General features: G+C 37.7%; 2 protein-coding genes across 3 annotated transcripts in view; both read right to left on the bottom strand.

Annotated features, from left to right (window-relative positions):
- Window positions 1–14554, bottom strand: part of HSPA14 (heat shock protein family A (Hsp70) member 14) — a 31979-nt gene that overhangs the window by 15915 nt on the left and 1510 nt on the right. Inside the window, exons 2-9 of the mRNA XM_008002339.3 lie at window positions 14422–14502; window positions 14260–14342; window positions 5862–5910; window positions 5628–5733; window positions 4728–4818; window positions 3229–3333; window positions 2007–2168; window positions 271–426 (exon numbers count right to left, since the gene is read on the bottom strand). Coding sequence (XP_008000530.1) covers window positions 271–426; window positions 2007–2168; window positions 3229–3333; window positions 4728–4818; window positions 5628–5733; window positions 5862–5910; window positions 14260–14342; window positions 14422–14502 — 833 coding nt within the window. The remainder of the gene's footprint in view (window positions 1–270; window positions 427–2006; window positions 2169–3228; window positions 3334–4727; window positions 4819–5627; window positions 5734–5861; window positions 5911–14259; window positions 14343–14421; window positions 14503–14554) is intronic.
- MSANTD7 (Myb/SANT DNA binding domain containing 7) lies at window positions 5862–14438 on the bottom strand. 2 transcript variants are annotated; one of them, XM_073018744.1, is made up of 3 exons: window positions 14422–14438; window positions 14260–14342; window positions 5862–11031 (listed from the first exon to the last, which is right to left on the bottom strand). In XM_073018744.1, exon 3 carries the CDS (start codon window positions 10949–10951, stop codon window positions 10508–10510), a length of 444 nt encoding a protein of 147 aa, XP_072874845.1. In that variant the 5' UTR covers window positions 10952–11031; window positions 14260–14342; window positions 14422–14438; the 3' UTR covers window positions 5862–10507. The 2 variants fall into 2 exon arrangements, with proteins under 2 accessions (XP_072874845.1, XP_072874844.1); XM_073018743.1 differs by lacking the exons at window positions 14260–14342; window positions 14422–14438 and adding an exon at window positions 11554–12222.

The following is a 14554-nucleotide window of genomic DNA, read 5'->3' as shown; positions in this document are numbered from 1 at the left end:
ACTTTATCACTTGTAGGATCTAGGTTGAAGGTTCTAGGATGCCTTCACACACTCCTAATTGTAGCCATAAAATAACAGGGCAAGCAATCACAACTGATGTAATTACTCGGGTAACAGCTATTTAGTCTGACAAAAACTGGACCCCAAAAGTAAAGACATTATAGATGGTTGACAAATTTCAAACAAACAAAAACCCAAAGTAAGAAAATTATACCTAAACAAACATGTTCTTGGAATTTTTTTAAAAAGTTTTTTGAACTTCAGTTTTACCTGGACACATTGCAATCAAAATCTTGACCTTCATATAATGAGTCAAGAAAACAGTTGGCACTTCCCAAGGTTGACAAAGAATGTTTCGCTACTTCAGCACTGTTCATCAATTTCATCATGGCTCGCGCATTTCCTTTCACATCGTGTTTGAAGGATCTAAATTAAAAACATAGCCTTTGAGGTTTAAAATTACTGGGCCATTTACAATATTGTAACTAGAATTTGGATAATCCTTATTAAACAATAATAAATTAGTGAATCAGGCCAGGTGCGGTGGCTCACGCCTGTAATCCCAACTTTGGGAGGCTGAGGCGGGTAGATCACCCGAGGTCAGGAGTTCAAGATCAACCAGGGTCAACATGGCGAAACCTCATCTCTACTAAAAATACAAAATTAGCTGGGTGTGCATGCCTGTAATCCCAGCTACTTGGGAGGCTGAGGCAGAAGAATCGCTTGAACCTGGGAGGTGGAGATTGTAGTGAGCCAAGATTGCACCACTGCACTCCAACCTGGGCGACAAGAGCAAAACTCTGTCTCTAAATAAATAAATAAATAAAATAAATAAATAATAAATTAGTGAAACAATATTTTATTCCAGATTTCAGTATTTCTCTTCGAATCCCTCTAAACTTTCCTAAAACACTCTGTGCAATTATAGGGGTCACCTCAAGAAAAATGAAGTACCAATTTCCTTAATACTCTGAATTGCTATATTACATAACCATGAACTGCTGCATTATGTAATTGTAATAATAGGCTGTACTCTGAAGAAAGTAGAGTAGATATCACCCTTTTCCAGGTGAGGCACAGAGGTTAAAGGAGATTTATGTAACTGTGTCAAAGTCTCCTATTTTACCCTTTATAATCACAGCACAATCACTGTTTAATGGCATAAAATTATTTGTCAAGCATTAGAAAGAAAAAAAAAACCCTACAAGTCTTTCTTCACATAAATTTGACACATACAACAAAATATGTAAAATTACATTCCACTATCTCCCATATGAGTTCATTTTTAAAACTACTTACTAGTGATGAATGACTTTGTTTAAACAACATCTATTTTATAACAAAAAGCAATATAGATCTTTATCAAACAAGTGAGACATTATGACTTTTTCAAGACTTCTTCAACCAATTAGGTCAAACTGGCTAAAATACCATTTCAATTACTTTTTTTTTTTTTTTAGAGCAGCAATACCCGAAGTATAACCTTTACATATTTGACTTTTGTAACATCCAAAAGGGTTAGAATTTTGGAGTAATTATACCCAGTAACAAGACTGAAATATTCCTAGCAGCAGATGAGTAATTAAGATAAATACTCTCTAAGACAATAACTTACTGGAATATGAAGATAATGTAATGCAATCTTCACCAGAGCCAAACTTTTAAAAACTGTTCAGAAGGCAATGAAGCCTCAGTGCCTATACACTCCTTTATCCAGACAGAAGAGCACCACATGAAGAATTAAAATCCAAGTTCATGCAGTTCAGTATCTGATGGTCTCTTTACACTAAGTGAAAAATCCAAGCACACTGCACTAGGCAGCCTGGCCTCTGAATTGCCTGGACAGGACATTATAACTCTAGATATGAAAATATCCAGTTTCCAAGCAATGAAAAAAACTACATCCTGCTTTGCAGCAGGATAACTTAAAATAAATTAGGAAAAAAAATAAAATATCTGAAGGAAAACCTCAATCAGAAGGTATTATTCAGGCCATTAATACTCACCTCTGGAACTCAGAAGCTAGATACTGTGCTAAGGTCTCTGTGAAATGTGCGCCACCGATGTTATCATCAGTGTTTGTTGAAAGAACCCGATATATTCCACTGTTAACTTCCATGACGCTGAGAGATAAGGATGTTCCTCCAAGCTTAAACACCAAAATATTGCTTCAAGAGAAGATAAAGTTATCAGGGAGTAACATTTTAAAACTAAGTTGGATATCAGAAGTCACTTAGTTTAATCCCTTTAAATTACAAATGAGGAAACGGAAAATCTCAGATGAATAACTAAGTTGTCTACAGTCACTTATTGACAAATCAAGCCTAGATTCGAGACGTTCTGCATCCAAATCAAAGTTCTTTTTTACTTAGTCATGTAGATACAACTGTATTCTCCTGAGTAAGGAGTTCAAAACACGAACTTTTCAAAGTAAATCAAGAGATTTGTGATTATAGTGTATTTTAAGAGAACTGAACATAGAAATTCTATGTGTTAATATTATGCAAGTTACTACTGCAATTGCATGTTCCGTAGATATATTACATATGCAAAATTAGGAGCTAATTCCCGATTCCCCATGTATTAAAACTCATAATTTGATATTCTCACATTTATCTAAAAATAATTTCCTCATGGTGTACACATATTTATTTACTTAACTGGGAGATACGAATAATGAGGTGAAACAGTTACGTAAAATTAACACAGCATCTGAATTAACTTCTCTAAAGTTGAACGACTATCTATTCTATTAAGACATATTGACAGCTATATTAGGGATAAGTATGTTCGAGTATTTCACCATTAAAAGAAGTCTCAAAACCTCATGTTAAATTTCCCATCTCCTGCCCTGTCAAATGTATATAACAGTATCTATTATTTGCAAACATGTCTAATAACTGGAATTGGCAGAAAAATCAGCAGTGTGGTAGCTTAAGTTAGAAACTGGCCAGGCCTAGAATTTTCAAATCTTCCCTCAAAAAAGGGACAAAATGAGGGCAATACGACAAGGGCATAAAAGCTCAATCTTCTCTCCCATTATGTTTTTCCTGTGCTTTCCTAGGACATCTTTCTCAACTACTTGAAAAACTCTAGGAAAGAGTCTGTTTTTCCATCCAGAAAAGTTGGGAACCACTGCATTACATAATAATCTTTACTGATACAATCGCTATAATCTAAAATGTTTTCTGCACTCAAAAAACTTAAAACTTCAAATATGACCTTTACCTTTTTCCATTAGGGGAGTCTTGTCCAATTCCATAAGCAAGAAGAGCTGCAGACGGTTCGTGGATTAATCGCAAAACATTAAATCCAGCAGCTCTAGCTGCTTCTCTGTGAACAATTTGCTTTCAATGAATTTAATTTATCACATGTTCAATTCTACATTTTTAGAAATGCTCTGCTAAAGATTCAATACAAAAGCTACTAAGATTTCATAAGTAGAACATGAAGGATAATGATCTTTAGAAGCAAGAATATAGAAAACAAATGAATGACTATAAGAGATCACTTTGTTTAAAATTGTAATCTTCAGAGCCCATATTCTTGACAAAGCAAGGAAAAAGCACATATACTGAGTAAGAGAAATAAAGCTCTCAAAAATGTCCATGTAAAAAAAAAAAGTTCAAAAGACGAGAGTCTTTTGGGGCTCTCAGAGTCTAGGACAGGTGTCCTGTCTTCATGCTATCCAGAACTTCCCCATTCAAAGTACTTGCCACACTGTATCATAATTATCTTGTTAATTCTGTGACATCAGAAACCATGTCCTATTTATCTCTGTTTACTCAACCTTCAATACAGTGTGGCTTAAACAGTAATGAATACATATTTATTGAAAGAAAAAATGCCTATGCAAAAACTGTAGAAAGACAAATTTATAAAACACTTGAAAATTTTCCAATTTCTTTAATCTAGTGTTCAGTTTTTAAAAATAAATAAGGCAATTCTCTGCCTCAGAGGCAACTTCAACGCCCAGAACCTTGTATGAAACTCTATCCTGCACAGCAAAGGCATAAAAGCATACCAATACATTTGCATAATGACCTGTAAAAACTATAACTTTTTTGTTTAGATTAAGATCTAAGGTGAAGAAATAATCACAAACGTTTTCTAAAACTGCACATGTAATTCCCACATAAACCTTAATTACAGAAAACTAGTCAAAGAGATTCATAAATGTCAATTTAACCAGGTAATTTAAAATGTTTCTGATCAAAACAGCTGAGGGTACACCATATTTAATTTTATGTTCTCTTGGCATTTGTTTTTTTGTTTTTTGAGACGAAGTCTCACTGTCACCCAATCTGGAGTGGAGTGGCGCGACTTTGGCTCAATACAACCTCTACTTCCTGGGTTCAGGCGATTCTTATGCTTCAGCCTCCCGAATAGCTGGGATTATAGGCGGCACCACCATGCCCAGCTAATTTTCGTATTTTAATAGAGACAGGGTTTTGCCATGTTGGCTAAGTGGGTATCGAACTCCTGACCTCAGGTGGTCTGCCCCCGCTCAGTCTCCCAAAATGTTGGGATTACAGGCCTGAGCCACCACACCCAGACTCTTGGCATTTCATTAAAAAAAAAAACAAACATATTAATGATCATTACCTTACTATTTACAAATACAATTTTATTGCCTAAGGTACTTTCAAATATAATGTTAGCTTTTACTATATAGTGATTTTGTATTTCCTTTAATTAAGCCAGTAAGATAAACCCCATATACTTACCCAAGAGCATTTTTTTGCTTTTCTCCGAAATCAAATGGGACAGTAATAACTACATCATTTGCATCTGAGCCCAATACAGAATGTGCCGTTTCTGCATATTAAAAAATATAAAATTCTGATGACAGAAAAAAATGACAAGTGATACTTTCTGAGGTTTATTAATTTATGACAAAGATCCCACTAAACATATTTCCCAATTCACTTGCTTGCCCCCATGTCAATTTTCTTCTCTGCGCTCTTAAATCATGCAGCACTTCTGGTGGTTTTGGTGATATCTTTTGGACACAGAATCAGCTTTCCAAAGACCCTGGCTCTTAGGCTTCAGTATCAACCATCTTCTAAATTAGACTGACTCCATGGAGAATAAGCTCCTAACGCATATGTGTGAAGACACAATGTCATGTTAGTTCTCTACATTTAAAGACTGCCTTCCATCCCCCAAGTTCTTAACATCATTACAGGGCTGAAGGGAGCCTTATAAACAATCTATTCCAGAATTTCCCAAATTGTTCGACAGAATACCACTCGGCTCAGAGCCTTTCTCTGAACTGCTAATAAAAGCAGACCTACTTAATCTGCCTAAATTATTATTCACAGAATACTGTCAATCTTGAAGTGCCACTATTCACCAAGCTTACTTGGCCACTAAATAGGTTTTGAACTCTTATTTGGCCTAATCCATTTATATGACTTATAGGGAAATCAAAGTCAGGGAAGGCAAGTCATCAAGGGCACATAGTCAATTAGTGCCCCAACCAGGTCTACAGTTTATATGTCCTTACTTATCCGTTCAATCACTCTGTTTCTCCCAGGATCTAAAAATACCTCTAACTTTTCTTTTTTAAGGTCAACTTTCAAAAGATTATTAAAGGTAACTATTAGATATCTTTTGCTAAATACCTTTCATTTTACTAAATATCAGTCTGACAACATCTTCTGGGTTAACAAATCTTGTTTCTTCTCCAGTATCTATTTCAAATCGTAATTTCCCATTTTTTTCAATGACCTATAAAATAAAGTATAATTATGCTAAATAAATTTTAATAAAAATGCAAAGTTTCAAATCAACATTACATGTTATGACCTTGGTAATTACTCCGTGTAACAGGGAAGCAATAATAGAACCATACTCACTAAACATTTACTTTCCGTGATGTATTTCTGAGCTTGCGGATCATTGGAGCTGTCCATAAAGAAAGATAAAGATAGCTAAGTATTAAAATAAGTATTGTAGATATATAAAGTTTAAAGAAGACTATATTTCTCAATATCACTGAACAAATATTAAAATATTAACAAAGTTATTAAGCTGCTTAACACTAAGTCTTCAAATATTACAGAAGATAGAAATGGAGTATTTATAAGGGTTATAGTAATTCTACTAAAGTACTGATCTTTGCATCTGAAAATAAATAGCTTTCGTATTCTGGCCTTGCTATTAATAGATGCTATATATTTTGAGGTGACTTTTTATAATATCCATGATTTTATATCATAGTTTCACACCTGTGATTCTGAAGACCTAACCACTGAGATGAGAAAGTTGCAAACTAAGGGCAAACCAAAGTAGCTAAGACCATCTTTTGTTGCTTGGTTTCTGAACACACACCAACTCCAGAAACCAAAAGGTTGAGCAAACTATGAATGTTGTTTATAGAAAGGTGCAGAGTACTATAGATATGCATATATAAACAGATTTAAGCAACTTATGCAGACTACAAAATGTTTTCATGTACATTATCTCAATTTATCCTCACGACACCTAATTGGGTGGGCTTGGCAGGTATTATTTTAGAGAAAAAGAGCTTCAGAGAGGGGCAATAACTTATAAGATAACAAGGGGCAGAGTCAGTACATGAGCCCAGGTCTTCTCTATCAGACTACTATTATTCATACTTTACCAGGCTGCCTCCCACTCATCTTGTAAATGATCACAGTACTTCTGTCCCTTGAGCAGGGATAGAAATCTGATTCTGGCTTAATGTCATCTAGAAATTAAGATAAAATAGACTAGTATCCTTCCATTAAACCCTTCTTCCAAGGAGCTGTGACTTCTATTTGTTTAATAAGATAAGTTGAAAATTAATAGTGGCTAATTGCTGAAGGGTTACAGAGCATCTGGAGACCTTAACTTGTTAAGAGGCAGACAAAAGGGGTTTAAAATGGACTAATTTGGCTTTGGACTCTGGAATACTTTCAGGTTCCTCATACTTCCTTCTCTATCACCTAAAATATCAATAGGACAGGAGATAACTAACTAGCTTGCCCAAAGTCACACAGCTAATTAATGGCATAACTGGCTGGCACCCAGACCTTCAATACAAAGTTTAGTATTCTTTCCATTAAACTCTTTGCTTCTTCCTTTTCCTAAACTCAGTATTTAATATTAACTATATGCCAAACACTGTAGGAGTAGGAAAAAAAGATAAAGTGTGCTCATGGTGGGTTCTGCACCAATATTAGAATTTCAGCATGACACTTTCTAGTTCTGTTTTCTTTAGAATTTAAGTCAACCAGAAAAATTTATACTGTTATGTGTAGGCTGTCTACCACCCAGACAAGATAATTTGCCAGGAAAGATATTTTACAGAATTTGCAGAACTCTTAGAAATGGAAAATTATTTCTCAACTGCCGTATAAAGAGGGCCACTGTCCTCTGAAGACAGAAAGCACATATAGCTCCATGGGCCGCAGACAGGCAAGACACTTAGCAGAGGAGAAAGCAAAGAATGGAGGCAACAAAGAACCACAGACATCATCACAAAGTAGTGGACTGATCCGTAACTACATACAAGTGAAAACTTTATTTGTCCACACCAGGATTACTGAACAGAAAAACAAAGGTGGTGGGAAGTTGGTATACGTAGCACCTTATTTACATGATGGACTTGAGGAGGCAGTTAATCCTATGGTTGTGTCTCACAACCTTTATTAGCAATGCCATCTTCTCTTCCTCCTTCTTCTTAAATATCCCTTATGGTCAACAGCCCACAGGCTTGGCACACACCAGCACTAATGTGCTCGAGTCTTTCCCCCACTTGTTACATGACAGTGCCTTACACATCTGAAAGTGCTCTTACATTCATCTGTTCCTTTGATCCTCACAACACCCCTGTGAGGTAGGTAGGACAATTATGAGTTTCCCACTCTATAAATGAGGAACCTGAGTTATGGAATGCTGGAAACGCTTTTCTAAGGGGGTTCAGGTAGTAATGGTTGGGTCTACCACATAGGCAGATTCCTGGCTTGCTTCCTTACACACTGTCTCCCTGTATTGCAGTTTTCCTCCCCTTAATAATTTTAGCCTCTTTTCCTGTGTACTTATTCAAAACCTTTCCCTTGACTTTTATTCCCACATTAGGGTTACTTTACCCATTGAATTTCACAATACTACATCCAAATATCAATTCCACTTCTCTTCCTCAGCACTCCTTTCATCTCAAAGAAATCCCTGTCTTATGCACTTTGCTACCATTAATAGATTTATAGAATACAGGCCTAACTCTCCGTCAAGTACTTCTGTTTTTTCAGAAAATCTACCTACCTACCTATAATTGACATATATCTTTCCATATAATAGCCTAAGACAATTGAGACAATGAATATAGCTGTATCCATTTCAATGCCTTAAGTATATGCTCTTTTAAAGCAAAGAGTCTGTATGTCTGGTGTGGTGCTTAGAAGTTCATGAGCATATTAATAAATATTAATACCAGAGAATGCTACCTTACAATTGTTACCAGTATTTCAAATATACATATGCTGCTGTGACAGAAAATATTACAATTAAAATTTCATTTTCTTTTTGCCTTTTATTATGCTATTTCAAAATTTTTTAGAGCTGAAAGGTACTAGAAAAAAAAAAATCTAGTACAAATCCCTCAATCTGGAGATGAAGAAATTGAGGCATGAATTAGATGGGCACAGTGGCTCACGCCTGTAATCCCGGCTACTTGGGAGGCTGAGGCAGGAGAATCGCTTGAACCTGGGAGGCAGAGGTTGCAGTGAGCCAAGATTGCACCACTGCACTCCAGCCTGGGCAAAACAGTGAGACTGTCTCAAAAACATAAAAAATAGTAATAATAGAAAAGGGCAAATGATTTGTCTGATGAAACAAACTGTGACAGGATTTGAATCCAGGAATTCTAACTAGATTCCAGCATATTCTACCACACCAGCTGCCTCACACCTCCACCCCTGGCTTGGCAGAGCAGCTTGCTTGCTGTCTACTCATGGTTCTGGGTACGTTCCCACTGCTACTCTGACCATTTCTCCACCCATGTGCATTTCCAGCATTCAGCTAAGCACTTGAGGCTGCAAAATAGAAAATAAAACCTCCCCCAACATGCCCACTCTTTGTTTTTTCTTTTTTTCCAACTTCTAGATTATGGGAAAACTTTTTATATCCCAAAGATTCCTATTTGTATTCCTAAAAGTACTAAGTAAACCACTAAAAGCTTTAAGTTAGTTTAATGACAGAGATTAATGTCTTCCCTTCTAGAGTAAATCGGAAGTGTGGCTTATCACCTTCATCTCTCCCAAAGTGTGTGTCTGAGGTTGGGAGGAGGCTCATCTGTTCAGGGCTAGTGCTTAAAAGGAGTCATCTATTGCAGGCAATCTTTATCCACACCATCCTCTACTGTTCCCAAAGTTAAAAGGGAAACAAAGCTGTTCTCTTCCACCAGATGCCATTAACTACATAAACTTCTGTCTACAACATCTGAGAAAAAGGAATCTTGGAAAGCTCCTCAAAAGGAAAGTTTTCTAGGGCTTGCCCTGTATAACATACTAGACAAAAAAATAACAGAAAAGAATGAAAACAGCTAAAAAGCAGATTGGAAACTGATATCTGAATTGTTTCCACAATGTTCTAATGGCAACCGAAACTTCAAGATGTAATTTAGGCATATCAAGGGACCCAAATAATATGAAATGCAAAGAATTTACATACATTTAATATTTTATAAAATGGCCAATATTTTATATTGAAGATTATCAATGTAAACCATAACACACTATGGTGGCTCCCTGGCACTTATTTCCTTATATTGATAAGAGACTAAGAACCAGTAAAATGAAGGCTAGAAAGACAGTTTGACAAGAGTGCTTACTAGTAGATATGTCAGAGACACAGTAGTGGAAACAAGAGATTAAGGTACAAATACAGGTTGTGCTTATACTAGTCTAATGAGCCACACAAGGAATTTAAAAATTAAGATTTCAAACTCCATGAAGCAGTCAAGTTAGACCAGCAAAAGAAAGATTCAAGCAATGAAGTCACAGTATACATCCATACTCCTGTATCTTGTAAACTAATGTGCCTTACCTCAGCCAAGGCCATATGCATTAATAACTTAAATGTGTACAGTGCTTTTAAACTTTTAAACTCTTTCACATCTATGAACCATGTGATCCTCACAACAACCCTGTGAGGTAGGCAGGGCAGGAGTTATTATTGATCCCCATTTTACAGATGAGGGAACCGCTGGAGAGAGGTAAAGTAAACTGCTTCACATCTGTGACAAAGCTACGATGAACCAGCTCTCTAGAACATGGCTCCATTGTTTTCTATTAGGCCACCCCTGGCATTTCTGAAAGGTCTTCCATTTGGTGGAGAATCTTGGGAAAATGAATTAGCAATTATATTTGTACTTTCTGGATATACATGGTTCATCCATGTTTTTTTCTGAGGACATAGAAAAGGAGCCAGGGATTTAGAAGGCAGGTTTGGAAAATAGACTTCTACCAGTTTAGGAAACAGAGCCTTTTATAATTGGTTCCTAGCTTTTGGTATTCGAAATCAACCTCTGAAGCAATTTTTCAAGACCTAGCTGAAAAGCACCAGTTGCCTCTTCCACTGCTGTTGCCAAACGTCTGACTGCGATGACAGCATCCCTGCGGAGCTCATTGGCAGTGTCTTGCTGAGCACTGGCCTCCTCACCAATAGCAATCAGCCTGTCCAGTTTTTCTTCCTCCCGCTTTGAGAGTTCTCGTGCCAATCGCCTGTTTTCTGCCAACTCGGCTGCAATAGTCCTGGCCACTGACCGCCTTCTTCGCCTTGCCCACCTTGGAGGGGGCTCACTGGTCAAGGGCCTATCCCCACCAGAAACAAAACCAGCTCTCGAAGAGGAGACTGGAGTCTGCGGTGTGGAGGCTACCCCAGGAGTGCTGCGGCTGGTGCTGGTGCAGGGGCTGGGCTCCCCAGACACACCCAGTCTGGCCATGGGGCTGCTCTGACAGGGAGCAACTGCACCTCTGTAAAGGCTGTGGGAGCTGCTGTAGCTGGGGGTCCCTTGAGAGCACCCTGAAAAACAAAGCAACAATGTTGCAAAGAGAACATTCCTGCTAAGGGAATGCTTGGAGCCAGCAGCAGAGCTGAGACAAATTATAAACCTATGGTTGTTCCTGGAAAGCCTCTTTCCACCAGGGACTGGGAAGAATCCATTTCTTTAATCTGGACATTGTGACCTGTTTAATTTCACCTCTAAAACTTCTCCCTTGCCTTCCTGAACCCCTTTGTACATAGCTATCCAACCCACTCTAGACCTACACATTCCTAACTACCCATTATTAATAATGCCAGAACTAGTTTGGTTCTAGAGAGCACTTCTTCTAGGTTTAAAGAGTTCTAATACCTTATGTTGCCATGGGCATAGCTTTTGAAAACCTGGAACCCTTTAGCTTACTATTAGGTTTTTAAAAAGGTACATGGGGCAGAATGAGGCAGAAACAGGAACTATGCTGAAGAGGACACTATCCAAACAGACACAGCTGTTTAGAGCCATGTGACTCTGGGACCCGAATCCTTCACATGCTTAGGAGTTACCTGCACCCGAGGATTCATCCCAGGAGTCCTCGAGGTCACTGGTTTCTTGTATCCGGTCACTGATTCTTAGCTGACAATCCTCATCTGATTCCTTAACTGTTTTCAACATAGGCTGATGATCAGCTGCCTGAGTCCTTTTTGATTTTAGAATGCCGGTTCCCTCTTCCCCTGGGGCGTCAGAGGCCACTAAATTCTGATCACAGTGCTTGGCCCAAGCAGCATCCTCCATTAAGTTGTCTGGGTCAGTCACTATCTGATTTCGGAGAAGCTGATCCAACGTATCATAAAATGGACAGTGTGGTGGCTCACCCATACTTGTGGCATGGGCAACATAGGCCTTTAAATATAATGCCTTCAGAACTTTAAACTTGGAACGGCACTGACGTTCGGTGCGGCGGAAGCCCTCCTGCTGCATTCGCTTAGACACAGCCTGATAGACATCTGCATTGTGATGCACAGTCTGGAGGCGCTGAATATACTCTGCCTCGCCTAGTATGGAGAGAAGAGTTCGTGTCTCCTGTCTGGACCACCGGATGCCCGCACTGCTATTGGCACTGGCCATTGTGGGTTGGAAAGGAGGGCTGGGCAGCTTCTGGACAGCAAGGTGCAAGTCTGAAGGTGTGGGGAAGCTCTGTGTGCTCTCAGGATATCTCCAGGATCTTCCCTCTCAGGGATAATTGCTGAGAAGCCAGGTCCAAGGACCGCATTTCTGGCTGGAAGGCCACAGGGGAATGAGAGTTACAGGAAGGGTGTAAGGATAATTTTGGCAGCAAGTTAAGTGATGCTACCTGTTAGTAGGTCATAAACAGGCATGAGGCCAAGACTGAGACAGCCCAACTTCGGGAGTTCACCCAGGGTAGACACTGCACCAAGGACCTAATGGCTTGGTAACAAAAGGGCCAAATGCTTTCGTGGCTGAGAGTTGGTACAACAATGGATCTGTAAAAATCACCCTTGTCTGGTGAGCAGATGGGCTGGGAGGGAAAATCACCTGGACCACGAGGCAGCTAACTCTAGAGTCCAAGCATGACCATGGTATAGCAATCTGAAAGATGCTCAGTCTTCACTAATCATAGCACACTGTGGCTCTGTGTTACCCATCAGACTGTCACTATGGGCCAGAAAAGTGAGTTTAAGTTGCTCTGCTAATACAAAGTTTTGTACAATATGGCAGAAGAAAGCCACATAATTACCGTAACCATCTGCCCCCAAACAGCAGCATAAAACAAACGGTAACATATTGTTGGCTACCAGAGCAGAGATCTATGGAAATATACTGTATCTGGACTGTATCAATGTGAGCATCTTGGTTGTGACACTGTACTATAGTTTTGCAAGATGTAACCAAGGGGAGAGGTGGTGAATCCAGTCATGTGCTTGACATTTCTGTATTATTTCTTACACAGCAGCATAGGAAACTTCAATTCTCTCTAAATAAAAAGTTTAATTTAAAAAAACAAACAAATATATTGTTGGCTGCTCAGTGATTCAGGCTTCAAGACCCATCTACAATTCTTTTTTCTACACTTTATGATTTGAAAATATTTGACACCAACTTATATTTAATATGCTCAGTACTTTGTCAACAGGTAAAAGGATATGGGGATATGTTTATTGTCACCAAATATTGAATTATCTCCAAACAACTATAGTTTTTGGCTTAGTGCATAAATATCCTAAGGAAAAAGATTAATATCAAGTTCAATTTAATTGAACACAGGTAAGAGATACAAAATAAGATAAACAGGTAAGAGATACCTGTATAAATTTAATCTATAATATCCAAATTCTAAATCAACACAAGGACATTTTTACTTACATTCTCACTAAACAAAGTTGAAAGAAAAGAACCTGGGGCAGAGGGTGAGGAGACCTGATCTGCAGTCTTATCCAGTTTACCCCCTAACCTAAGATAAAAATTTCTTTGTACCTTGATTTTCTCATCTATAAATAGGGAATGATAGTATTTGCCTTGACAATTTTACAAGGATGTTGAGAGGATTAAATAAAATAATAGATGTGAAAGCACTTTGAAAATTTAAAAACACTCTATCAAGTATTACTACAGTAGTGAAAATGAAAACCCCTAATTATTACAGCAATCTATAATTTCAGGAGACAGAAGTCTGGGGAAGCAAGCCTCTTTTAATCTTCTAATTAAAGTTACAACAGATGATTAATCTGATTCTTACATAAGATGTTAATTTAGCTGTTACTCTAATGATTAAATTTGTAAGTCCAATGGAAAAGTTAGTTCCCAGAAAGTGTCACAAAAGATCATGAGGAAGAAAATCAATAGTGTCTACATCGATTATGAACAATTGTAATAGATTCAGCAAAATTCAACCACATTATCGAGAAGTCTTCAAATTCCCACAAAATCTTTGAAATCCTCTCAGTTAAAAAAAAATCTAAAAATGTGAACAATCCAAATTACCACCTCTGACACAAATTACCAAAATTAAATGAATGTTAGCATTTATCAATACTAACAGACCTGTCAGCAAGAAACTAACATCTGAGTGAATCCCATACTGGAGAAGATCCAACACTAATAATCAAAAGACACAGCCTACTGGGGGTACTCTCTAATGACTCAGTCATAAAATGAAGAAACAAACTATGCTGTTTCTAGTTTCACATTATGCTTAGAATTTATGAACATGTTTCTATTACTATATTTAAAAGTATCATTTGATTCCATACCTTCTGCCCAGGATCTGCTTTACTTTCATTACTGTATTTGAAATATTTCTTATTCTACTTTGTTTTGCTGCCAATCCAACAATCTGAAAAATATATATATATATATTACAATGCATGTAATTTTAAATTATTTCACAAGTACAAAAATGAGGGGACTAGTACCTCTTCATTTTCTGAGTAAGCAACAACAGCTGGAGTAACTCGGTCACCAGCATCATTTGCAACCACACCAGCCCGGCCATCCTAGAGAAAAAAACACGAAATAGTCTCATTAGGCGTATTCAGACATGTGTGC

Source organism: Chlorocebus sabaeus, chromosome 9 (genome assembly GCF_047675955.1).
Source record: "Chlorocebus sabaeus isolate Y175 chromosome 9, mChlSab1.0.hap1, whole genome shotgun sequence".
In the NCBI taxonomy this organism is placed as follows: domain Eukaryota; kingdom Metazoa; phylum Chordata; class Mammalia; order Primates; family Cercopithecidae; genus Chlorocebus; species Chlorocebus sabaeus.
This window is presented reverse-complemented; position numbering and strand designations above follow the sequence as displayed.